Source organism: Stegostoma tigrinum, chromosome 25 (assembly GCF_030684315.1).
Source record: "Stegostoma tigrinum isolate sSteTig4 chromosome 25, sSteTig4.hap1, whole genome shotgun sequence".
Lineage (NCBI taxonomy): Eukaryota > Metazoa > Chordata > Chondrichthyes > Orectolobiformes > Stegostomatidae > Stegostoma > Stegostoma tigrinum.
In genome coordinates, this window is record NC_081378.1 from 7,127,959 (window position 1) to 7,153,387 (window position 25,429).

General features: G+C 38.4%; 1 protein-coding gene across 2 annotated transcripts in view; it reads right to left on the reverse strand.

Annotated features, from left to right (window-relative positions):
- Positions 1 to 17,537: 17,537 nt before the first annotated feature.
- The window catches only part of sfmbt2 (Scm like with four mbt domains 2), a 196,876-nt gene continuing 188,984 nt past the window's right edge, over positions 17,538 to 25,429 (reverse strand). For both annotated transcript variants that reach the window (XM_048553832.2, XM_048553833.2), the window contains exon 22: positions 17,538 to 23,709. In XM_048553832.2, coding sequence (XP_048409789.1) covers positions 23,569 to 23,709 — 141 coding nt within the window. In that variant the 3' untranslated portion in view covers positions 17,538 to 23,568. The remainder of the gene's footprint in view (positions 23,710 to 25,429) is intronic.

The following is a 25,429-nucleotide window of genomic DNA, read 5'->3' on the forward strand; positions in this document are numbered from 1 at the left end:
GATTGTTTATCTTGGAAATATAATTTTTGACATGCATCCAAAATATGATTAGGAGTGAGTATATCACGCATAATCGTAACATAGAACATAGAACATAGAACATTACATGTGCTGAGAGAGTTAACCTGAGGTAAGCAATCAACCCTGCGGTTTGAGAGGGGGAAGCTGGAATCAGATGTGACAGGATTATTCAAGGAAAAGCTCCTGTGTGTCCTCGATAAGTATGTACCTGTCAGGCAGGGAGGAAGCTGCAGAGTGCGGAGCCGTGGTTTACGAAGGAGGTGGAATCTCTGGTCAAGAGGAAGAAGGCTTATGTTAGGATGAGATGTGAAGGCTCAGTTAGGGCGCTTGAGGGCTACGAGGTAGCCAGGAAAGACCTAAAGAGAGAGCTCAGAAGAGCCAGGAGGAGACATGAGAAGTTGTTGGCGGAAAGGATCAGGGTAAACCCTAAGGCTTTCTACAGGTATTTAAGGAATAAAAGAATGACGAAAGTAAGATTAGGCCCAATCAAGGATAGCAGTGGTGAGTTGTGTGTGGAGTCAGAGGAGATAGGGGAAGCGCTAAATGAATATTTTTCAACAGTATTCACTCTAGAAAACGACAATGTTGTCGAAGAGATTACTTAGATACAGGCTACCAGACTAGGTGGGATTGAGGTTCACAAGGAAGAGATATTAGAAATCCTACAGAGGGTGAAGATAGATAAGTCCCCTGGGCCGGATGGGATTTATCTTAGGATCCTCTGGGAAGCCAGGGAGGAGATTGCCGAGCCTTTGGCATTGATCTTTAACTCATCATTGTCTACAGGAATAGTGCCAGATGGCTGGAGGATAGCAAATGTGGTTCCCCTGTTCAAGAAGGGGAGTAGAGACAACCCTGGTAATTATAGACCAGTGAGCCTTACCTCAGTTGTTGGTAAAGTGTTGGAAAAGGTTATAAGGAGTAGGATTTATAATCATCTAGAAAAGAATAAATTGATTAGGGATAGTGAGCACGGTTTTGTAAAGGGAAGGTCGTGCCTCACAAACCTTATTGAGTTCTTTGAGAAGGTGACCAAACAGGTAGATGAGAGTAAACCGGTTAATGTGGCGTATATGGATTTCAGCAAGGCGTTCGATAAGGTTCCCCACAATACGCCATTGTACAAAATGTGGAGGAATGGAATTGTGGGAGATATAGCAGTTTGGATCGGAAATTGGCTTGCTGAAAGAAGACAGAGGGTGGTAGTTGATGGGAAATGTTCATTCTGGAGACCAGTTACTAGTGGTGTACCGCAAGGGTCGGTGTTGGGTCCACTGCTGTTTGTCATTTTCATAAATGACCTGGATGAGGGCGTAGAAGGATGGGTTAGTAAATTTGCAGACGACGCTAAGGTCGGTGGAGTTGTGGATAGTGACGAAGGATGCTGTAGGTTGCAGAGAGACATAGATAAGCTGCAGAGCTGGGCTGAGAGGTGGCAAATGGAGTTTAATGCAGACAAGTGTGAGGTGATGCACTTTGGTAGGAGTAACTAGAAGGCAAAGTACTCGGCTAATGGTAAGATTCTTAGTAGTGTAGATGAGCAGAGAGATCTCGGTGTCCATGTACACAGATCCTTGAAAGTTGCCATCCAGGTTGACAGGGCTGTTAAGAAGGCATACAGTGTTTTAGCTTTTATTAATAGAGGGATCGAGTTCCGGAACCAAGAGGTTATGCTGCAGCTGTACAAAACTCTGGTGCGGCCGCACTTGGAGTATTGTGTACAGTTCTGGTCACCGCATTATAAGAAGGATGTGGAAGCTTTGGAAAGGGTGCAGAGGAGATTTACTAGGATGTTGCCTGGTATGGAGGGAAGGTCTTACGAGGAAAGGCTGAGGGACTTGAGGCTGTTTTTATTAGGGAGAAGAAGGTTGAGAGGTGACTTAATTGAGTCATATAAAATAATCAGAGGGTTAGATAGGGTGGATAGGGAGAGCCTTTTTCCTAGGATGGTGACGACAAGCACGAGGGGGCATAGCTTTAAATTGAGGGGTGAAAGATATAGGACAGATGTCAGAGGTAATTTCTTTACTCAGAGAGTAGTAAGGGAATGAAACGCTTTGCCTGCAACGGTAGTAGATTTGCCAACTTCAGGTACATTTAAGTCGTCATTGGATAAGCATATGGACGTACATGGAATAGTGTAGGTTAGATGGGCTTGAGATCGGTATGACAGGTCGGCACAACATCGAGGGCCGAAGGGCCTGTACTGAACATGATTAAAATGATCAGAGTGACGCAGCTTTCTACAAAATGGGAAGACACTATTTTTATTAAGATAATTTAAGAATAAAATCGGCCTGACTAAACTGGTAATGGCCTACAGAAAGATAACAGAAATATTTTTGTTTTTAAGTCATTCAGAGGATGTGGGTGTCACTGGGCAGGCCAGCATTTATTGCCCATCCCTAATTGTTAAGAGTTAAGAGGCGACCATGTTATGGTGGGTCTGAGTCACATGTAGGCCAGAGCAGATAAGGGTGAGAGATTTCCATCCCTAAAGGACATTAATGAACCATATGGACTTTTTCATCAACCAGCAATGGTCTCATGGATTCTTAATTCCCAGAGTTTTTTCTTTAAATGAGTTCCAATTCCACTATCTGCCATGGCAGGATTCAATCCCAGGTTCCCAGAACAATACCTGGGTCCTTGAATTAATATCAGTAGACCATTACCTCCCCAATCCCTCTGCAATTACAATTTGATGTTATTAAACATAGTGCAATCATCATTAATATTTAGAAATATCATTTGGTTAAAGCTGAAATGTTTTATAAACCATAACTTTTTTCATCAGTGCTTTTTTCCAGTCTCTTTTGTCTGAAGGATGGTCACTGGACCTGAAAAATGTTATCTTTGTTTCTTTCTCCACAGACAATGTTAAACTTGCTGAATTTCTCCAGAATTCTCTGTGTTTGTTTCAGATTTCTAACATTTACAATATGTTGCTTTTATCTACAAAGTGTGCAAATGCACCTTTCTTCAACAAAATATTAGAACATACTTTCAATTTCTATGAGGCTGTCGAAGTGGATTAGCATTAGATAGCTGAACCAAACAGGGCAGCCACAAGTCTGATTGTACTATGTCCAGAGGGAATGGACACTCCCAGAGGGAAATTGAGCTCAGCTTCACAGGACAGCCAGGTAGGATGGATACTGCTCCTTACAGCAGTACTGGGGATGCACAGATGGACAGCCAGTCTAAGCTCAGTATGAAGTGATCTACACTAATCTTACTCACTGTGTAGGGCTTGCATATCATGAATGATCTATTGGGTAAGGGACTGGGTAAAGGGAAGGGTTGAATCATCCAAACTTGAATGAGCACAATCTGGAAAGCACTTAAGAGGCCCTTCTGCCCATTTGAGTCTGTGCCAACCTATATCAGCTTCCAGCACTTGGCCCATCACCGTGGATGTGAAGAGATTTCAAACTCGTTCATGTGCATTTTAAAGATGGTGATGTTTCACAGCTCAACTACTCTCGGACGGAGCGCATTCCAGACTCCCCTGTGAAGTGTGGGAAAATTAGCAGAAAGAAAAAAAATGCTAAAAAAGTAATAAATTCATGCTCAATTCTCAACCAAAGTATGCATGTGGCCCAGCGGAGGTTGACAACTTGAACCAAGATTGCCCAAATTACAGAGATGATACATGGAAATGATTAAAGTCAATACAGTCCGGTCTAAAGGGAATCATTGGTAAATATTCTGTCTCTCAGGTTTTCACAGGCTTTGCTGAAAACAACCCATCCTTACCAATTCCTTTAAAAAAATTTATGTTTCAGAGGGTTACTCAGATCATGAACAATCGGAGACATGGAGTAACACAGCATGGAAAAAGGCCCTTTGGTCCTATTCAGCCATGTCAAGCATGTCTCCCAAATTGAACCAGTCCCTTTTGCATGTGTTTGACACATATTCCTGTAACTCTTCCCTGTTCATGAACCTGTCCACATGCTTCTTAAATGTTGTAAATGTATCTGCATCCATCACTTCCTGTCACAGTTCATTCTATATACACACTACCCTCCCTGTGGTGGAAAAAGTTGCCCCTCAGTTCCCTTTTAAATCTTTCCCCTCTCATCTTAATTTTGAACTACCCCCCCCAACCAGCGAAAAGTCTTTAATATTCACCTTCTCGTATACCTCATGATCTTATAAACCACTAAAGTCACTCCTCAGCCTCCTATGCACCAGCGAAAAGCATCGCATCCTATCCAGCCTCTCCTTATAACTCAAACCCTGTCGTCCCAATAACATCTTTTGTAAGTATTTTCTGTACCCTTTCCAATGTAATAATATCCTTCCCACAACAGGGCTAGAAGAACTGAGCATTGTTTTCCAAAAGCAGCCTTATCAATGGTCCGTATGGCTGCAACATGATGTCCAAATGCTATACTTAATGCTCTGACCAATGAGGGAAAGCATGCCAAACACTTCCTTCACCACCCTGTCTAACTACAACTCCACTTTTAAGGAACTATGTCTAAATCCGTTGTGGGTGGCTGCACCCCGTTTTTAGTTATTAAAGAATTCTTTTGATCCTTTAGTTGCATTTCAGGCCTATTGTCCTGATCTTTGGACTCCTGGTGTAAGGGGAGTGGGCATGTCAAAGGACCTCCTCATTAGTCTTCCACTTGGCTTAACCATTAATGGGTACAGGCAGGGTCATAGTTCCAAACTACCTCCCTCCTTTATGCGTCTAAGTTCGTGCTCAGGTGTTCTTGGAGAGGATGCATACAGTGTGCATGAATATTTTTAATCCATTCAGAGAGAATTGGGCACCACAGAAGGTGGAATGCCTTACTGCCCCCTCAAACTCTATTTTGAATCAGTCCCCATCCTGTCTCGCTATCTCTGCCTCAGCTTTGGCACTATTGCACTGCCCTTAATGGGCATTGGAGGTGAATTTTTAGGAAAATGGGTGACTTAGTCATAGTGGGTAAAATGCAAAGGAACATGATTGATTTGATGCGTGGCGAGAAACACAGAAACATTTGGCTGTGCGAAAGAAGAGAAAAGGACCGGGCTAATTTTTGGTCATTGCATTGCTCCTGACAGGCTTTGCATGTAAATTGATAATTGGATCAGAAACATGAGTGAATTGGTGGTGGGGAAGAAAGGGAAAGAAACAGACATGAGGGGTGGTTGAAAAAAAAATGCTCAGTGTAATGTGCAAGCATCTCTCAGAAATAAGAAGAAAGGAGAAGAATGCTGAGTTTGGGGTGGGGGGGGGGGGGGTGCATGGTTCCTGTTACACAGTGGTAGAGCTCCTATCTCTGGACAAAGAAACCTGGGTCCATGTCCCATCTGTACCACATGTATGTAATAACATCGCTGAGCAGGTTTTTTTAGATAAATAAGTTAAACAAACAAAAAAAATAGAATATGATCTTTCAGGGGCCTCTTGTGGAACTTTGGTGGAGTCCCTACCCCTAGGCCAAGTGGCCTTGGTTCAAGTCCCACCTGTTCCAAAGGTGTGTAATACCTTTTCTGAGCATGCTGATTGAAAAATAGCATCAAGAGTTTTTCAATGCCAACACAGTAAAGGCCTCTTGTGGAACAGTGGTAGCATCCTTACCTCTGAGCGAGAAGGCCAATGTTCAAGTCTCACTTGGTCTAAAGGTTTCTGGATAAACTGATTTAACAAAACAAAGGGCTGAGTTCTAAAATGTTTGTGGCATAATGTTAACGTCCTTAACTCTAGGCCACAAAGCCTGACTTAAGTCCCATCTGCTCACAACAAACATGAAGATGTTAATTAATTAAAAACGTTTGGTTCATTACCAGGTCTTCTTAGAGAGGGAGGACATGGTGTCCACTGATTACTTTGAAGCTTTTTATTGTAAGTGGGCACCACAGGGATGGGATGCACTATATCCCCCATCCCATGATATTATTATTTAGTTTCTTTTTATTTTCTCCTTTTGGTTTTTAATTCCCATTCTAGTGTTCCTGGCACACCAGAATACCTAAATCTGCAACTCATGAGCAACCTCTCTTTAAGATAAAATCCATTTGCAATTGGAAGCCTGTTAATCGACAGCTCAGGTGATTTGCTCAATCCCACTTCCCTTGTGATTTTAATTCACCCTGTCACCCTCTCCATTTCATCTCCTGAGTTACAGTTACAAGTGAAATGGTTTTGCTTTCTGTATGGTCATCTGCCATTTCGTCTCATTATTATCTATCCCCATTTTCATGCTCCTCAGAACCAATACTCACTTTACTTACCCTTTCCTTTTTAGAAAGCTTTCACATAGATACTCTTGCAGTCCATATTTACATTCCTTGCCTATTTCTTCTCATACTTTAATTTCCTCCTCCTGATTGATTGAATTATTGCCATGTATACTGAAGTAAAGTGAAACGATTTGCTTGTGAGCAGTATAGGCAGGTCATAGTAAACAAAGATGTCCATTCTTCCTTCACTCCCAATACGCACCACTCCCTACGGCCCCATGGCCCCCTCCCCTGTAACCAGCAATGATGCAACACCTGCCCATTTACCTCCTCCCTCCACACTTTCCAAGGTCCCAAACATACCTTCCAGATGAAGCAACACTTCACCTGCACTTCCCAGAATCTAGTCTACTGCTCACAATGTGGTCTCCTCTACACTAGGGAAATGAAATGAAGCATCGACTGGGTGACCACTTTGCAGAACATCTACATTCTGTTCGCAAAAAAAGACCCTGAATTACCCGTTGCCTGTCACTTTTACATAACATCCTGCTCCCTGGCCAATATCTCTGTCTCTAGCTTGCTGCAGTGCTCCAGTGAAGCTCAGTGCCAGCTGGAAGAACAACACCTCATTTTCCACTTGGGAATCCTGCAGCTTTCTGGACACAATATCGAGTTCAATAATTTTAGGGCTCAAACTCTCCCATGCCCTAGCCCCCTACCCCATATACCAGGCCATGTTATCATATAGCCTGCCATTACACACTATCCATTGTTAGTCACTAACAGTCCCCACTAACAGCTATCCACCCTCTTAGCCAAATCATTAGCAACTCCATTGTCCATCCAACTGCTCTTCTCTCTTTTTGGGCTCTATCTTTTATCCTATTTTTTACTCCCTATCCCATCCCCCTCCCTATTTTCTGCATATAAACTGACATTTTCCTGCCTACCATCAGTTCTAAGGAAGGGCTACCATAGGTAAAACATTAACTCTGACTTTTTCTTTACAGATACTGACAAAGCTGCTGACCTTTTCCAGCAATATCATTTTTGTTTCTTCCAGGTATTCTGGTTTCCTCCCACAGTCCAAAAATGTGCAGGCTGGGTGGATTGGCCATGCTAAATTAACCACAGTTGTCAGGGGTGTGCAGGTGAGGTGGGTTAGCCATAGGAAATGCAGGGTTACAGGGATAGGGTGGGTCTGGGTGGGATGCTCTTTGGTGGGGCTGAGTATACTTGATGGGCTGAATGGCCTGCTTCCACACAGGAAGGGATTTTATGTTTCTATGATCTGATTTTGATTCTTAGGAGTTTTTTTTGTCATTCTCTGAACTTCAATTCCCATATTGCTATTTTCCAACATTAGTCTTGCCCCACTTTCTGCTCTACCATGTCTATCCACAAGTGATCCTTTGCCCAACTATTTAGCTTAAAACTCTATTTATTTTTTTATGCAGCTCACAAGAAGAAACCAACGGCCTTTAAGTCCACTTTTCTAATGTTACTGTGCTTCAATTCCACCATCTACCTAAACTAATTATCCCCCTAACCAACATCTTAATTACATCCAGTATCTTTATGATTTACCCAATCAATCCTGAGTGACAGACTTGGGATGTCTATAGCTAGGTATGTCTTCTTTGAAACCAAAATATTTCCTGTTTTCAAGTCCACACAAATATTCCAATTAGTCATAAGGAGCATCTATCATGTATAATTGTGCCACTAGACTTTACCACCATTGTATGTTTGGCCAAAAGCTTAAAGTAGAGAACAAAAGAAAGGACATAGAAATATAATCCACAAAATGGCAACAGTATGTTGAAAAGATAGTCTTAAAAGATACTTTAAAAGTCCTACTGAATACCAAGCAAGAGAAGATGCTTGTGCAAGCACTGAAAAGAATCTATTAAAATCAAACGGTTCCAATAATAGACACCGAAACAAAAATTGTTACAAATTTAAAGGCTCACTGCTTTGGGGCACAATAATGCATGTGTACATTATAAGGTCCACTAACTTAACCCAAAGACATAACTCAAATCTCAACACAGCAACTGGGCTGTCTAAATCCAGATAATTAAATTAGAAGCTAATTTTAGCAATTGTGACCTTGGCATGAGCAGAACGTCATAAAAATGTGTCTCATTTATTAATGTGCCTTTGGGAAGGAAGTCTACCATCCTCACCATTTCTCAGACTTTAGGTGACTCCAGTCCCACAGCAGAATGGTTGCCTTGCAAAGCTGAATTTTTTTTTCATTCACAGGATGAGGGCGTCACTGGCGAGGCAGCATTTATTGCCTATTCTCTAATTACCCAGAGACCAGTTCAGAGTCAATCACTTTGCTGTGGGTCTGGAGTCACATGAAAGCCAGACCAGGTAAGGATGGCAGTTTCCTCCCCCTAAAGGACATTAGTGAACCAGATGGGTTTTTCCCGGCAATCGGCAAGGGATTTATGGTCATCATTAGACTCTTAATTCCAGTTATTTATTGAAATCAAATTCCACTGTCTGCCAGGGTGGGTGTCCAGAACGTTATCTGGATTAACAGCCTAGTGATAATACCACTAGGCCATCACCTCCCCTAATTGAATTGTATTCAAGGAGATGGTTCACCTGCACATTCTCAAGGGCACTTAGGGATGAGCAATACATTTTGGCCAAGCTACAGACATCCACATCCTAAGAATGAATTATAAAGAAATATATTATTTTTTCACAAACAAAAACAGAAGTTGCTGGAAAAGCTCAGCAGATCTGGCAGCATCTGTGAAGAGAAAATCAGAGTTAATGTTTTAGGTCCAGTGACCCTTTCTCAGATCAGAACCACATTGTGAGCAGTGAATACAGTAGACTAGATGCTGGGAAGCGCAGGTAAAGTGTTGCTTCAGCTGGAAGGTATGTTTGTTCTGAGGAAGTGTCATAGGACCCGAAATGTTAACTCTGATTTTCTCTTCACAGATGCTGCCAAACCTGCTCAGCCTTTCCAGTAACTTGTTTTGGTTCCTGATTTACAGCATCTGCAGTTCTTTTTTTCAATGTTATTTCTCCACTCCCTATTGGGAAGAAAGAGGGAACAGTTCAGTAAATGTCAGACCTTTTGGAGTAAAGCTCCTACAGGCTGATTGTCCCACAGGATCAGTTCACAGGGGAATTGGTTAGTTCAGTTGACAATGATATAGAGTGATACCAACAGCATGGGTTCAATTTCTGTACCAGCTGAGGTTACCACAAAGATGCTGCCTTCTCAGTGTCTTCTCCCTACGTGAGATTCAGTCTAAACCCCCATCGGCTCCCTCTTTTGCTAGTGAGAGATCTTGGTCGGAGTGTGGTGACATTACCTTGGCACCATCTCGAAACTGCTTCCTGCATCCTTGCTCATACAAAGTCCTATGCACTCATCACCTATATCCTAGCTCCTCCACATTGGCCGCCTGTCAAAAATTTTGATGCTGAGATCTGTATTCTTGCTTTCCAATTCTTCTATGGTCTCATCCTGTCTATCTCATTCAAGCAGTTTAAAAAGGGTCTCAAGGAATTTGGAGACAGAACAGAAGAAAGAGTCAGCAAAAGATAAAAAATATTCCATTCATAAAAAATGGAAATGGACTTTGAAAATTTTTTTGTAATTAATTGACCAGGTCACAACTTTCCTAGGAAAATGCTGAGCCTCCAGTCAACTCTCATAGAAGGGAGGTAATCCGTGGAGAGAGAGATAATGGGATCTGCAGATGCTGGAGAATCTGAGATAACAAAGTGTGGAGCTGGATGGACACAACAGGCCCAGCAGCATCTTAGGAGCACAAAAGCTGATGTTTCGGGCCTAGACCCTTCATCAGAAATGGGGGAGGGGGAGAGGGTTCTGAAATAAATAAAGAGAGAGTGGGAGATGGATTGAAGATGAATAGAGGAGAAGATAGTTGGAGAGGAGACAGACTAGTTAAAGGGGCAGGGGTGGAGCCAGTAGAGGTGAGTGTAGGTGGACACTTCCCCCAAACTTTGTGCTGAAATTGCATGAATTGAAAGTTTGAATCAAAAAGAAAATGTTTTAATTTATTCCATCACATATTTAAAAACATACATTTAAATATTTGGTTATTGGTTTGTCATGAATTAAAGTGTAACATTTGATATAGTTGTGTTACAATCACCGTTGACAGCGATAACTTTTAACATGAGAAATGTATTTCCCTAGAGCGACTGATGGAAATCATTGAACAATGAGATTTCACATTTAATCAAATTCCAAACCAGCTTAAATGGCTTAAAAGATCAATGATTTACAAATGCTCTGTCAGAGAATTTGAGGAAAGGAAGTAACGGCAATCCAATAGCGCTATCATCAGAAAACTGGGTACACAAGCCTCCCATTGCAGCATTTCATCACTTCTTAAACAACTCCAGAGATTTTGCCCATCCACCAATTCTACTTAATGATTCATTATATGTTTTGTTGACTGTTTGGTACATTATGAACCCAGCTAATGCTATTTCTGGACAGATCAGACCCCTGACTGAAATATGGCTTCATAGATCATATCTTATCTTATATTTTAGTTTTGTAAAGGTGGTCTTTCACCCCTATACAAGCACTGCAGGTTTGGGTTTAACAATAAAATCTTTAATGCAAAAGGCATGAAGATAGCCTCAAATATGCCAAACTGTTGTCATATATTACAAATTTAAAGATTGCAAAACATGTGGTAAAATACTATCCCATTAATAACAAAAAAAACCTTTTTCACAGTAACCATACTCGAGAGAATTCCCTTCTCTATCCCACATATGATTTGACTTAGCTGTGGCTTCAATTCCTGGTCAAAAGAATCCAATTGCCTCTTCCTTGATTCATAACTAAGCCTAGACTTTCCAAGCTTTTCACAATGCTTTCAAAGTTTTAACAAAACACTTCTGGTCTGAGGTTTTATACTGAACTCCTTAGACTGAGGTAAGATTCCTAAACAATTTCCCTTACTTTTAGAGCAACTGATTCACACTTCCAGTTTCATGAAGACTTCTGTAAAAATAACCAGCTGTAATCCAAAAGCCTGTTTTACCCAAGCTGTGGGTGTTTGTCCTCTAATTTTAAAAAAATCAATCCCTGACATTCTAAACTGAACCTAATGAATTACAATGTTTACTTTGTTCTCTCACTAAAACTTCAGAATTTAAACAAAACCCCATTACTTTCCAAGAAATCTCTTTCAATTACTATGTTTGAATGGAAATCACCATGGCCAAGAAATATCTACAAGTTAATCACTGACCCCCTCAGGTTGACAGAAAACCTATATGCCACTAGGTCAAAATCCAAAAGTCCAAAATAAATAATAATAAATCACACACCATACATCACAGGTGTTATTTTGATCTTGTGCAATCAGGTAAAAATGGATTGGTTGCCATGAATTTTATTTCTATTAGAATAGCTTAAATTGTTGTTGTCTAAACCAAGTTACGAAGAGTGATAAAAAGCCAAAGGGGAATATAGGACAGCAGGAAATTGTCACTCTATCCGTAGCCTACTCTACCATTCAGTGGGATCATGCCTGACCTGGTTGTCATTTCAACTTCACTTTACTGCCTGCTCACTATGATCCCAATTCCCCTGTCTATCAAAAATCTAAGTCAGCTTTGAATCAACTCATTGATCCAGCTTCCAGTATTTACTGACAAAGGGAATCATACAGATGAACAAACCATGGGAAAACAAAATTTCTCATCCCATTCCAGCAAATAGTTAGCGTAAACGTGATAAGCAACAGGGCTCCTTCTGTGCTGTACCATTCTGTGGAACATGTATAAGACAGATTTAGGATAAATGTCAATAACCTCTTTAGGCAGTGAATAACCAAGTAGAGGAATAAACTAGTCTGCAATTAAGGGTTGCGATAATGGAATTATTGGTTTTCCTCAACAGCTCACTTAAGATAGATCAAATGGTGCAGTATCTGCTCATATTTTGTGACCTTGGGGAAGTAATTGTCGTGAAAGTTATTGCAAATCAATAGCTTTTTATAAATAAGCAAATACACCAGATCAATTTGTCCTTCAATGAAGCAATGCAGTGTTTAGTGTTTTTTGTATAATAACACCAATTGGAACGAGCAACAGATAAACCACAATCTCAATTCTTTCTAATTGATCTCTAAATATTCTGCTGGAAAGTTTTCATTAATTTCTAAGCACTTTCCTGATACCAATTTGAGGTAACTGCTATAATAAGTAAATATTCCCTTCGAAGTTTTTTTGTTAATGCTCGCTTTTGATATTAAGTGGCTGAATGGTTCACAAAGACTCCACATGACAGCAACATAAAGAAGGCCTCAGAGATAGATAAAAATGTTATCATCAGAAAAATATGAAAGTGGACACAGTCAGCCTGTTGCAGTATTGACAGAGTCTTTGAATGTTTCTTTAGGGACATTAAGTCCAGGACATAAAGAGTCTTTGCTTTTGATGATTTGAGGGAGTTTCGTTCTTATGCTGTAAGTCACGAGGCTGGTTCCTCCTAGCTATATTATAAGTTGTATGAAATCAAACACAATGAGACTCTTTTTTGAAAGTGACTGGGTTTTACTCGAAAGCAAATTATGGATACTCATCCCTACTCTCTCGGAAGCAAAGTACAGTATTCCTTCCCATCTTACCATCAGTGTTGGATCTACCAAGCTTCAGCTTTTCTAGACAATAAAACGTGAGCCTGGATGAACACAGCAGGCCCAGCAGCATCTCAGGAGCACTGTGCTCCTGAGATGCTGCTTGGCCTGCTGTGTTCATCCAGCCTCACATTTTATTATCTTGGATTCTCCAGCATCTGCAGTTCCCATTATCACTGATACAATTTCAGCTTTTTCAGGTTGCTTTTCCTTAGGGGCCAGCCAGCTAACAGCAAATATAATTGAGGTGTTTAAAATCATGAAGAGCTTAGCTAGAGAAAATACAGTAAAAGGACATTCTCTCCAAAGGCAAACAAATTTAAAGTGATTGGCAAAAGAATCAGGTGACAAGCGGTTAGGATTTGGAATGAAGTGCCAGAATGCCAGATCCAGTCTCAATGGCGGATTTCAGAGGAAGTATTTTTAAAAATCCTGAATATATCCTTGAATATGGGGGAAAAGGGCAAGGGATGGGAATAATTGGTTTACTCTTCAAAAGAGCTGGTACAGAATAGGCTGTGATATGTAGGGTTGCTGTCAGCAATCTTTTTTTAACATTAATATTGTTACTTTTATCTTATTGTCTTTGATTCAGGAGTCATTGGGTTATAAGGGTAGAGATACAACCACGAGCGAGTCTTTGTAAGAAGCTCTTGCAGTAACAAGATGTCGTTAGACGCAATCATATATATTTTAGTTCAGCCGCATTTGGAATATTGCATAAAAGCTCTGGTTTTCACACCACCAGAAGGATGTGGAGGCTTTGGAGAGGCTGCAGAAATAGTTTACCAGGATATTGCCTTGTTTGCAAGATCTTAGCTATGTGGATACGTTGGACAAACATGAACATCGAAGGATGAGAGGTGAATAGATAGAAGTTCACAAAATTATGAGAGACATGGGTAAAATGGATAGTCAGAGTCTTTTCCTCAAGGTAGAAATGTCAATAAATAGGAGATATAAGTTTAAGGTAAAAAGGGTGAGCTTAAAGGTGATGTGAGAGGCAAGTTTTTTGATACATAGGGTCGTAAGTGCCTAGAATACACTGCCAGAGGAGGTGGTGGAGGTAGATACAATATCAACATTGAAGAGGAAGCTTGGCAGATGTATGAATAGGTAGAGAATAAAGAGATACAGAATATTGAGGCAAAAGGTTTTTTATTTAGAAAGGCATCACATGTTGGCACAGCCTTGTGGCCCAAGGGCCTTTTCTTATGCTCTACTCTTCATTGTACTTTATTGTAGTTAAGCAATTAGATACAAGTTACATTCATTGCTGGGGCTGCTGTGGTATAGTGGTAGTGTTCCTACTTCTGAATCAAAAGCCCTGGGTTTAATTTTCACATTCCCCAGACATATCTGACCAGGTTGTTTACGCATATCTACATTAGTTCATTAAACATTGTCACTAAGGCAATAAGACTTCTGGATGTTCATAGCGTGAGAACCTAAAATGTTCTGCCTTTTCTCCACCTACTTTATTACAGTGTTATCAGGTTGCACAGACCTTAAAATAGTCCCCAGTGTTAGAACTGTTACCACATACACAACCAACGTACCAAATTTTCTCCTTCTGTTCTCCAGTATTTTATTATTTTATGATCCCATATTTCTGTTCTCCTAATCAGAAACCGTACTCTATTCCCAGCTCTGGCTGCTCTCAGTCCTTGAACTGTAATTAGAACCTGTCCTATATCAGGGAATGCATTCCACCTGATCCCCTAGTCCTTCCAAAGTCCACGTACTTTCTCACTGATCGTCACATGGCTGCGAAAACTTTGCAGCTCGGCATTTATGTTCCTCATTTTTCAACTGAAACAAATTTTCTTGCCAAGATTTTCCAGATTCGTTATAAACTTTGCCCTGAAGAGCTGCTTCCAGTGGGTGTGCTCTGTATGTGTAAGTTTATGCTAGATATCAATTTTGTTGCAGCTTTGTCTGTTTCTAGACAATTCAACGCTGCCCATTTCTTACTAGCATCGGGTGTCCAGATCTCAATTTATTCCTGTTTCAGCGGGTGTAGTTTTGCCAGCTGGCACCACATATGGGCAGAATTAATGCCGAGACCTGTTATATCAACCAAACAATTCATACACATGGAAACTGTTACATTTCCCACAAAGCAATTTATGTCACTCATGAGTTAAATTTAAGATCAAATATCTGTTTCTAGATTGTGGGATCAGTCAAAGGAAGAGAGGGTCAGGCCAATTAAAATCCACAAAGTGAATGAGTTAAAGTTAATTGTTAATGGCGCAATGAATATAAACTGTGAAGAATGATTCCACAGTTCAGGTCTGTAAATTATAATGTAATAAGCAGAGAAGTGAAAGTGTTTTCATTGCTGTGAACAGTGAGACGAGACATTGAAATGAAGCCTAATTCAAAGGAGGCCATTTGGCCAATTTTGTCTGTCTCAGCCCTTTGCTGGAGCAATGGGACATATCCATTCTAATTCCCCATTGCCCTAAATGGCCTCGCATCCAATTTTCCTTACAAGGAAAAACCAATCCATCAACACAAAAGAAAATGGCATTGAGCTGGATCAACCATCATCCAGTTGTGTACGTTCAGACTGCTCAGCCTACTTATCCTTCTATTTCCTTTACACGTACATCTTTTCTTGAAACATTAGCTGTGGCAACAATACTTTAAAAATGTGCTGATTGACAAGATTTTTCTGGATGCCTGTCCTCATTACTTTCATGAAGGAGCCAAACTGGCATGATTCAACTTTGTATCAGAGATAACGGGAACTGCAGATGCTGGAGAATCCGAGATAACAAAGTGTGGAGCTGGATGAACACAGCAGGCCAAGCAGCATCTTAGAAGCACAAAAGCTGACGTTTCGGGCCTAGACCCTTCATCAGAAAAGGGGGAGGGGGAGAGGGTTCTGAAATATATAGGGAGAGAGGGGGTGGCGGTTCAAAGATGGATAGAGGAGAAGATCAGTGGAGAGGAGACAGACAAGTTAAAGGAGCGGGGATGGAGCTTCTTTTCAAACAAAGAAGTGCCAACTTTGAAGGAGTGTGTGGTGGGCTATTATTTGGGCTGGCAGCAAACCAAAGTTGAACACTTGGTAGTAGGGAGATTATTTGGTGCCCTTTGAGCCTGAGATGGTAATAAATGTGAACATAAGAATTATGTTCACTGGAGAAAGAGGCAGGAGTGGCCTGCATGCGTCTGCTCCATCATTCAGTAAGATCATAGCTGGTCTAATTTTTCCACATTCCTGGGACTTCCTGGAAGAATCCCAACACACATCTTTAAAGAGCTGCCTGCGTTTTGCTCCTCACCAATGTGGAATTGTACCAGGCAGACTTTATACATCAAACAGGGGAAGAAAATGTCCTCTACCATTCTCAGCTGCAAGTTTTTTCAAGCGTGAAGCAGGCAGCTAACAGCTGAAAAAACCCTTGATATCTCTGTGGTTATAGCAAGTGGCTCTATTAATCATTGAATGGTTAGAATCCTGAATGATGATGGAGTTGTAGAAGAGTAACTTATGAAATCTATTTCATTATTTCAAAAAGATACAATTACTAAGAAATCTAGGACTATATAAAATCAATTTACAGACAACTAAATATGGCATAGATGAAAACAATTTTGAACTGCTGCTGTGGTGTATGCCATCTGTTAAAAAGTTATGTTTGGAGTCATGAGACTGCATTGGTCTGTTAAAGGAACTACCCACATAACAATAACTATACTTAGCAGTCCAGGCAAGAGAAATGTACTGGGACATTCTGTGAAAGCTGTGCTGCAAATTTAAAAAATTGCATATTAACTCAAACATAGTTATGTTTCAAAAATCAAAATGCGAGCCAAAATAGATGCTTTGCATGATCACTTCTCAGACACTCTCAAAGTCCCAGAACAAGTGTTCCCCAAATTACAAACTTCCAAACACTCATGTTTACAGACAAAATCTCGCTATTTTTAAAGACTGGACATGCAAACATTTTCTTGTACTTATGAGCAGCTATTTTGTATTGTACTCTGACTTGTGCACAAATTGAACATATCTGAGAACAGAACCCATTCATAACCTAGGAATTGCCTGTATTAGAAGATGGGTTTGTTAGCAAAATTATTGTACAAAGATTAACACACCTGAGAGCGCATTGGAAGACTGAAGTCAATGCTCCCTGATTGCTTAGGGAGATTCTGTCACGAATGACTAAATTCATCAGCTCATTGATGTCATAGATTGGAAAACAACGTATACGATCCTAAGGATGGAAGAAAATTAATCTCTAAATTATAGATCTTTGTGACACCATGGAGGTGCTCCTACATTGAAGCCAGGGTTCAAGTTCAACCTGCCCTGGAGGTATGTCATAAGGTCTCTGAACAGGTTGATTAAAATAATTAGATTCCTGTTCTTGACTTCAGTAGGAAAGAATTATAAATGATGTGATTAAATTTCAATCCAGTCCATTTATAGTTTTGGATGTAGTACCCAATTAAACTCGCAGTCTTAACTTGTTATCGGGTAACACTCACTGTACTTAACAACTTCTCAGAAATTCATTGAGAATGCATACTTGAATCTCAGTTTTAAAGTTATAAAATATTAATTTCAGTGAGGGATTGGACGAAAAAAAACGCAAGCTTAACACAAGATCTCATTTGTTTCAATTTTTATTAAGACATCTTGCAACATAAAAAGGGTAATGTTAAAAACAAAATATAGCTCTGATTAAAGGTTATATTTATTATTTACATGAAAACGTATATACAGAATACGCTCTTCAACTTGTTGGGCCAGTAACCTCATTATGCAGGCAAGCAGAAAACAAATCAAGGAACATGGCAGAGAAACTGCATTTCAAACAAGAAAATTCAAATTAGTTTGCAAGCTAAAGGAATTTATTCAATGTGCAGAATATCTGCTTTGAGCTCAGTACCAATTGCGAGGAAGAAAGACATGCAAATTCAGGCCTTTTAGCCTAAATTTTCTATTCCAACTTATTTCAATACTCATGTTAATAAGTCCAGCATTGCAAAAATGCTGGTCAGAAAATTCAGGCTTCCATCCCAGAAGCAAAAACAGAACAGTATGCAAGGAATGCATCGCAAGGATTTTACTAATTATTTCCCCTTCTTCAAGATGCATTCCTTTCAGTTAAAAATTTTTTTATATTACATTTGTAGGTGGTACATAAATAAGACAGTTGTTCAAATTAAACTCTGTTTCTCAGCGATGCACAGTATCACTTTCAGTTACAATCTCCAAATGATCACAATTTCGATGACCCAACAGCTTCAAGCCAAAATCATTTTTTTTGTCATTAAAAATACACTGAACAAGTCGAGTACCTCCTGATGAATTTCTGAGGTATGAAAAAATACAAAGGCTGCACGCCGATCATATAGCCTTTTTTGTGTCCAAGATAATTTAGCAAAAGGTTGTCAGCAACAAAGGTGTTCTAAGGAACTACATACATGCATCGAAAGGTGTGGGAGGAGGGTTGTCTGAAACTACTAATTTGGTCACTGCTAATGTGAAGACCCTAGCAGCACTAAATGCACAAATAATTAGATATAAATTTATTAGTTTTAATCTAAGCTTAGAAAGTGATTAGACAATTTAAACATGATTTTGCATCTTTATATTAAAACAGTTCCCTCATACAAATGCTGCATATTTTGTTATCCACACCTCAATTGCCTTTGAGACCTTTATTTTTCAGTGCCAAAAAATCATTGTTAACCTGACATAAAACCACACACTAATAACAATTAGCATTATTTCAGGAAATAATCTATTACACCACCACAACTGCGTGTTGCAGTTCAAGTAATGATCTACATCTCAGTTTAATAATGGCGGCAAGTTTCTTGTTTTTACACCAATGCATTGATAACTATTGTAATCATCAAATTGCAAAAATAGCCAGCATTTGTGCTTACTTGTGAATAGTCAAATTTTTGTGCCCTTGGTTCTGTCAGTCGGTTTAGTTAGAAAGCGATCACTAATACTTCCCATTTACAAATAATCTTAAATTCCAACCAGCTGAACAGATACATTAGTAACAAAAGATGTCTTAGAAAACACAAATGAGCCCATTCATAACTTAGAAATTGGGCCTGAAAGAGTATTGTAGGAAGTCTTTGGTGTTTTTTTTTAAAAGATAGTATCCACCATACTGATCTACAAGGAAACACTACTGAAAAATCACACAACATTTTCTACAACATATCACAACCTCTTGACAAATTTTTGTAACATGTTCACTGAAATTACAATTGACTAAATGTAATAGCTTCAAAATAAGTCAGTATATTTTTCTGGGTTTCTTGCTTGTACAAACATTAGATTCTGGCAAAGGAACTAATGTATCTTAATGAATTAAACAATCTCCAGAAACATGTACATGATACTTGATGGCTGTAAAATGTCAATAGCACAGGGTTAATTCTTCAAAATATATACAAAATGTATAAAGAATGAGTTGGTTAACAAAGCAGTATATTGTCCTTCAGAAATTAAGCAGCAACAGCAGTACTTATTACAGTTTTATTAAGTATAACATGCAAGATAACCAATTACAATGCACAGCTCCACATATTACCTCAGTGTCATCTGCACATCATTCTACTGATCGGGGGCGGGGGCGGGGTGGGGAGAAACACTCTGATATATGTACTCTGTTTAAAAAATACAATTGAACACCATATACACATTAAAATGGAATGTGCAATTCTTTTACCCCATATACAAACTGTAAGTCCATACAGAAGTAAGACAAACAAAATGCAATAATTGCTCTGCAACACATACATCAAGACCTTTAATACCAATGGGATGAAAATTCAACTTTGGTAGGGCATAAATTGGGCAGTATTTGATTGGACAGCCATTATACAACTGCTTACTTATTCCTCCCATTTCGGTTAATGGAAAACTTGTGATCCGCTGCCACCCATTTCATGTTCTTGCTGAAGCTGAATTTAATTAAATCTTCCAAGTGTTTACAACAGTTTTATTCTTCCTGAATATTTCTTGCATAGTGGTGTTGACTTTAACCTCGTGAAAATCCAGCTAATTAATTTGCTGATAGTAATTATCATAATTATTTAGGGTACTTCCCTATTCTGATATAGAAAAAAAATTGTAGCAGAATGATGTCATTGAGCTGAATGACAACAATTCATCCAGCCTCACACTTTGTTATCAGAGGAAAGTCAGACGTTACACTTTATATTATTAAGGAATAAAATACAGATAAAAAGTTATTTTGCCAGCTTATTAACCATGTTTATGTCTTAAAGATAGTGAATAGGGCCCATTTCTCATAATTCCCAAGGAATCCAACATCACATTTACAGACAATTTTACAAATGTCATTCTAATACAGGCACAAGGTTCGCTGGGGCACTTCTGTGGGCAAATAGCAGTCCCTGTAGATATGATACCAGCATTAGTCAACAGAGAGCCTTACAGCTATGAAATTGCTTATGTTCTTAATATAATTAATGTATTCCTTGTCTCAGAGTACACAATAAAATGAAGTACACTTCCATTGATACTGACTCCTTTATAATAGTTGCGTTCTGTACAGCTGTTTCACATGTTTTCAAAGTGAATTCTTCTGAAAGAAAATGTACATTTTAAAATTAAATCTTCCCAATACTGATCTGCTGTTTGGTGGCTGTAGAGATCATCACTAAGTTTTGTTTCAATGTTATTAAGAATCGAGCTGACTATTTTAAAGCCTTTTTTCCATATTTTGCCTTGCATTTTAAAAAATGCAACTTAAAAGCACGTTCAATTCCAAAGATTTTTGTTTCTATATGTTAAGACAAACTTATCGGCATAAGCATAATCTGTACTTAAAGCTGTATCCAGGCGTGAGTGGCTTGCCAAACATGAAGATACGCCAAATCTTTTTTATTTAGTGTAAGATAACAACATTTGTTAGAGATTGCAAAAGAGCTCATTAAAAAAGTAAATCAAAGTACAGTATAACAAATGTAATTTTTTTTACGTGGGGAAAAAAATCACAGAATTTATCTCATTTTAGATTACTGCACAGTATTTTTATTGTAATATGATATTTGAAATAAAAAGGTATTTGTCACTCAAAATTCTAATCAAAAAATTTTAAAATATTACGAGTGAAAAAAACGATTAATTACTAGTACTCCATATGCTTTTATTTTTACATTTGAATATCTAGCATGACAGTAATCAGGAAATTTGACATTAGATTTTCTGTACTTTTACTTTTTAAGAATTCACATAGAAACTGTATGTGCAATGTGATTTTACTGTAGAAATAGTGTGCATACCACAAAAGAGAGTATAATGTTTAAAGATTTAGTTTGGTGTTCTTTTGCTCTCAACTTTGTTGTCCTCTAGGACATTTTAACCCAAAGATTTGTTTCCACATCATGGAAAGGGAAACAGTAGGTCACATTGAATTTCTGTGATTTATGGTAAGTCTGTGTGCGGCTTACTGGAACATGGGGCCAGTCTGTCATTTAATATCGTCAGATCAACCATACAGTTCACTTTAAAATGAACTAGTAAGGTTAGTGCACTGATTCTAGGCAGAAACACCAAATGCATCTTTGAATGTGTACAAATATGTGTACATTGTAAAATGGCATACACAGGGAATTGGATGAGCAGATTACCTGAAATATCCAGTAAAGTTGATTCTTAACTAACCTTTATGACAGCAAATATCTTTCACTTGAAAGAGTTAAGGACCAACATTGTGCTTTTCAATAATCTGTCACTGCTGCACTTAGGCAAGAGGTGTCAAGTGCCAGCAACATTCTCAACCTTAAATGGCCTTCAGTAAAGAAATCTAATGTCTAGAACTTTCTTTAAAATTGAATTCTTATGGGACTATAAAGAGTGTAGTACTGTATACTTAATAGTTGTCATTGCTCCAAAAATGTCCTTTTTACATTTTTTTTTGCTTGGGAAAAAGGATTAGAAAACAAATTGATAGGTTAAAAGAAAAATACTGTCTGAACATTCGATACATAAAATGCATTACAATTTAATTATAATAAATTGTGAATTATTTTAAGGAGTTAGTATGTTCCAAACATTTCAGATTCACTGCACTCTAAATGGCAACTCACTGTGAAACATGAATATATTGTGACAGTAACTTCAGGAGCTTAAAAACTTTAATGTGCAGACAAAATGATCAAATGGAGAGACTCTGTTCAGCATAAATTTTTAAATTAGATTTTTTTAGTCCATTAAAGGATGACGTGAAATTGGTAGATATCTTGCACCTGATTTTGATATTCTACAGTACTGTCTATGTTGACTCATTTGATTATTATGCTGCACATTGATAAAAAATCATTAGGTGTAAGAAAGTATGAACATGTTCTTCACAAAGCTGGTCTCCATTCCCAAGAAAGTCCCATCATTAGCAGGTTTGATCTCTCAAAAATAGTTTTCAAAAAAAATTGCTGTAAATTGTCTAGAACCTCTGGTGTTCCCCCAAAATATGATCCAAATATTCAATCAAATCATTCAATTCATCGCAAATGTTTACCACAAAACAGACCTTGTCTTTTAGAAGTTGAAACTGAAGCTGGTTTGAAAGTATATATAAAAATGCAACATCACTGCAGTGTTGTTTGAAAACAACTCATCACCTGTACATTGCAGTGTAATAACAGTAAATCACTTCAAGTTATCGATATTTAAGTTTGAAGCAATTGGAACTTAGGATGGTAGATCACAATGTCCTCCTCAAACCTGGCTTTCCTTCCTTTACGTAAAGCCATTTACAACTTTTCAATTTTCTTTGGGATAATTCATATTGTGCCAGTATTGGAACCTCATTATTTTAAGACAGTATTCATTCAAAGCATTCCTGTAGGGAAATGTTACGCTCAATTCTGGTTTGTAATATTCTGCTCCAGCTAATTAAAGACAGTGCTGATCACTTTAAACATCAGGGAGCCTGAACTTAAGCACTTTTTTGGCTGCAAATGACGACAGGCTTAAAGAAATCTGCACAATAACAGGCAGCAAAATTACTCTTTCATGCTGTTTTGTTCTGAATTCTAAACAGCAGTGTCACGGTAGTTAAACATTCTCCTAATAACTCATGTTGATAACATTCAAAAATCAACTAGCAAAATATAAAACACAACCAAATCAAATGAACTGAGTATTGTAAGGAATGATTGTTCAACTGAAAAGCACAGCGCATTGATGGATTGTTGTCAGAAGTATATTCAGTACCTCCAGGCCCAGGCTTTTTATTTTCTGTTGTTTCCAACGTGTACGTGCTATCATTCTTAAGGTAATTGGGGCTTTAAGCATGAAGACTCAGCAAATCTCAAAAGCCATTTAAATGACAAATCTTCAAGGGATACTTTCTCTTTTCCATCCAAATCTGAATGGTTCACTTGATTGTATTTTCATTACTTGCCTATCAATGATTGATTCTGTTCAAATATGTGTAGCATCAATCTTCACGTAAAAGGGGCCCTTTTTCAGTTTTATTAACAAACTACTTAAATTTTGATCATATCACTCAATTTGAGCAGCAAACAAAGACTCACTAAGTTTATTTCACAGCATTTATCTGGCTGGCAAGTAATCACATGAATATCCATCCATTGTGTCAAGGCTGAACTATCCAGTGCTCATTTTGGAACAATTCTGAGCAAAACAGGTTAAAATGATTCATGACAAACTAAGTCAGTTAGCATACTGTGCATAGAATGCAATTTTCACTCTCTCAATGTGATGACATAATTTGATAGCAGGGCCAAGTTTGAGCTCCATACATTCCTGGACTGTTGGCAATGTCAACAGTAGTAGTGCTTGGCCATCGATGTCCTGTGGGATAGATAAAAATAAATAAATACTACAATAATCCACTGACGTTAGAAAATTGAAGCTGGAAAATAGCAATACAATTCATCAGCCAAGACTTTTGCACACACTGTAAGCTCACAATAAATCTGATTCTCAACCTATTTTATTTACACCTGGAAATATTAGCCAACAGCTCTAAGTGAACAGGAAATATATTTTGCATCATGAACAGAACCCCTAAACTGTCTGAAAAATAACATATTGAACTTCCCACCTGGATTCTGTCCAGGGAATGTGAACTCCAGTTCTGAAAAGGTATAGTAATCCCTATTTGATTGCATTTACATTGGTTAATGTGATATTATAGTCATCATGCTGCTGAATCTCTGTCATGGAAAATAACCAGATTAACTTACCTTGCTGTGACTGGCAGTATAGTATGTACGATTCTTTGGCTGTAATCATGAAGTATATTTGTTTTGGCTCACTTTTACATTTTTGAAAGTAAGTTTACGCTGGTTCTGTGAACACTGCATTTTGAAACATACTTGAAAAAGAGAACATGATGTGCCATTAAACAAACATGGGGAGACTTCCTAAAATAATTTCTCTGCCAGAAAAAAGATGGAATGAAGCAAGCTTGGGTTTCTGGTTACAATAACGAGAACTGAAGGGAAATTATTGACACACAGCACTTCTGGAACTAGATCTTATTGATTTACACATATTGCAAAGATGTTTCGGATTAGGAGTTAGTTAAACATGATCAACTGTTAAATAAAGTAAATACACCAAAAAACTATAAGTGGTAAACAGCAATTGCTGCTTTATTACCACCATTCAGCTTGCTGCCCAATGTTAAAACAAAACATGTGTTCGGTTATTAACAGGAATAGAAAACCTCTCAATGCTATATTGTTAAAGCCCATTAAACCTTGTTAATGACCTATCAAGAAAATAATGCCATTTCACATTGGAAGACAGGTAAACAATCATTGATACATAGGCCGTAATGGAAAAAAGAGTTTGAAAATATCATCATTGTAGAGTGATAAAAATCTAGAGCTGAGGGGAAGCCATTTTGTCCAGTGAGTCTATGCCAGTGATCCAGCCTAATTCCATTTTCTAGCTGTTGGTCCATGGCTGGGTTACATCATTTCAAGTTCATATTCAAATACTTTGTGAATGCAATCTGCCACTAATATGTTTGTCAGCTTCATTTAGCCTGACCATATTTTGGGTGACACAAAATAATCTCTCAACTCCCCTTTCATCCTGTACTAATCATTATAAATCTATGTCTCTGGTTCCCTCAGATTCCACTGTTCCAAATATCCTCAGCTTCCTCATCTCCAGAGTGAGTTCCATTTGTCATTTTTCTTCCAGTTTGATCAGTCCATTAATATACTACTGGAATCCAATCTTTCTTCTGCATTATCAACCACAAAGATAATCCTTATATATGATTAAGAAATTTGGAAAAGATATTTGTTTAAATTATTGATATAACACATAAAAAGTAAGGAACTTAATGCTGAGGCCCATAGACTCCCACGGAAAACAACCCCAGTAAAACATTCATTGACCATTGCTCTTTACTTCCTGCCATTGAGTTAATTTTGGATTTAGGTACGTACTCTTTTTTGGGCCCTGAGAGTTTTTACTTTTTATGACCAGACAGACATTTGGGTAATTGTCAAAATGCTTGCTAAAATTCATGTAAACAACAAATGTGCTTTTC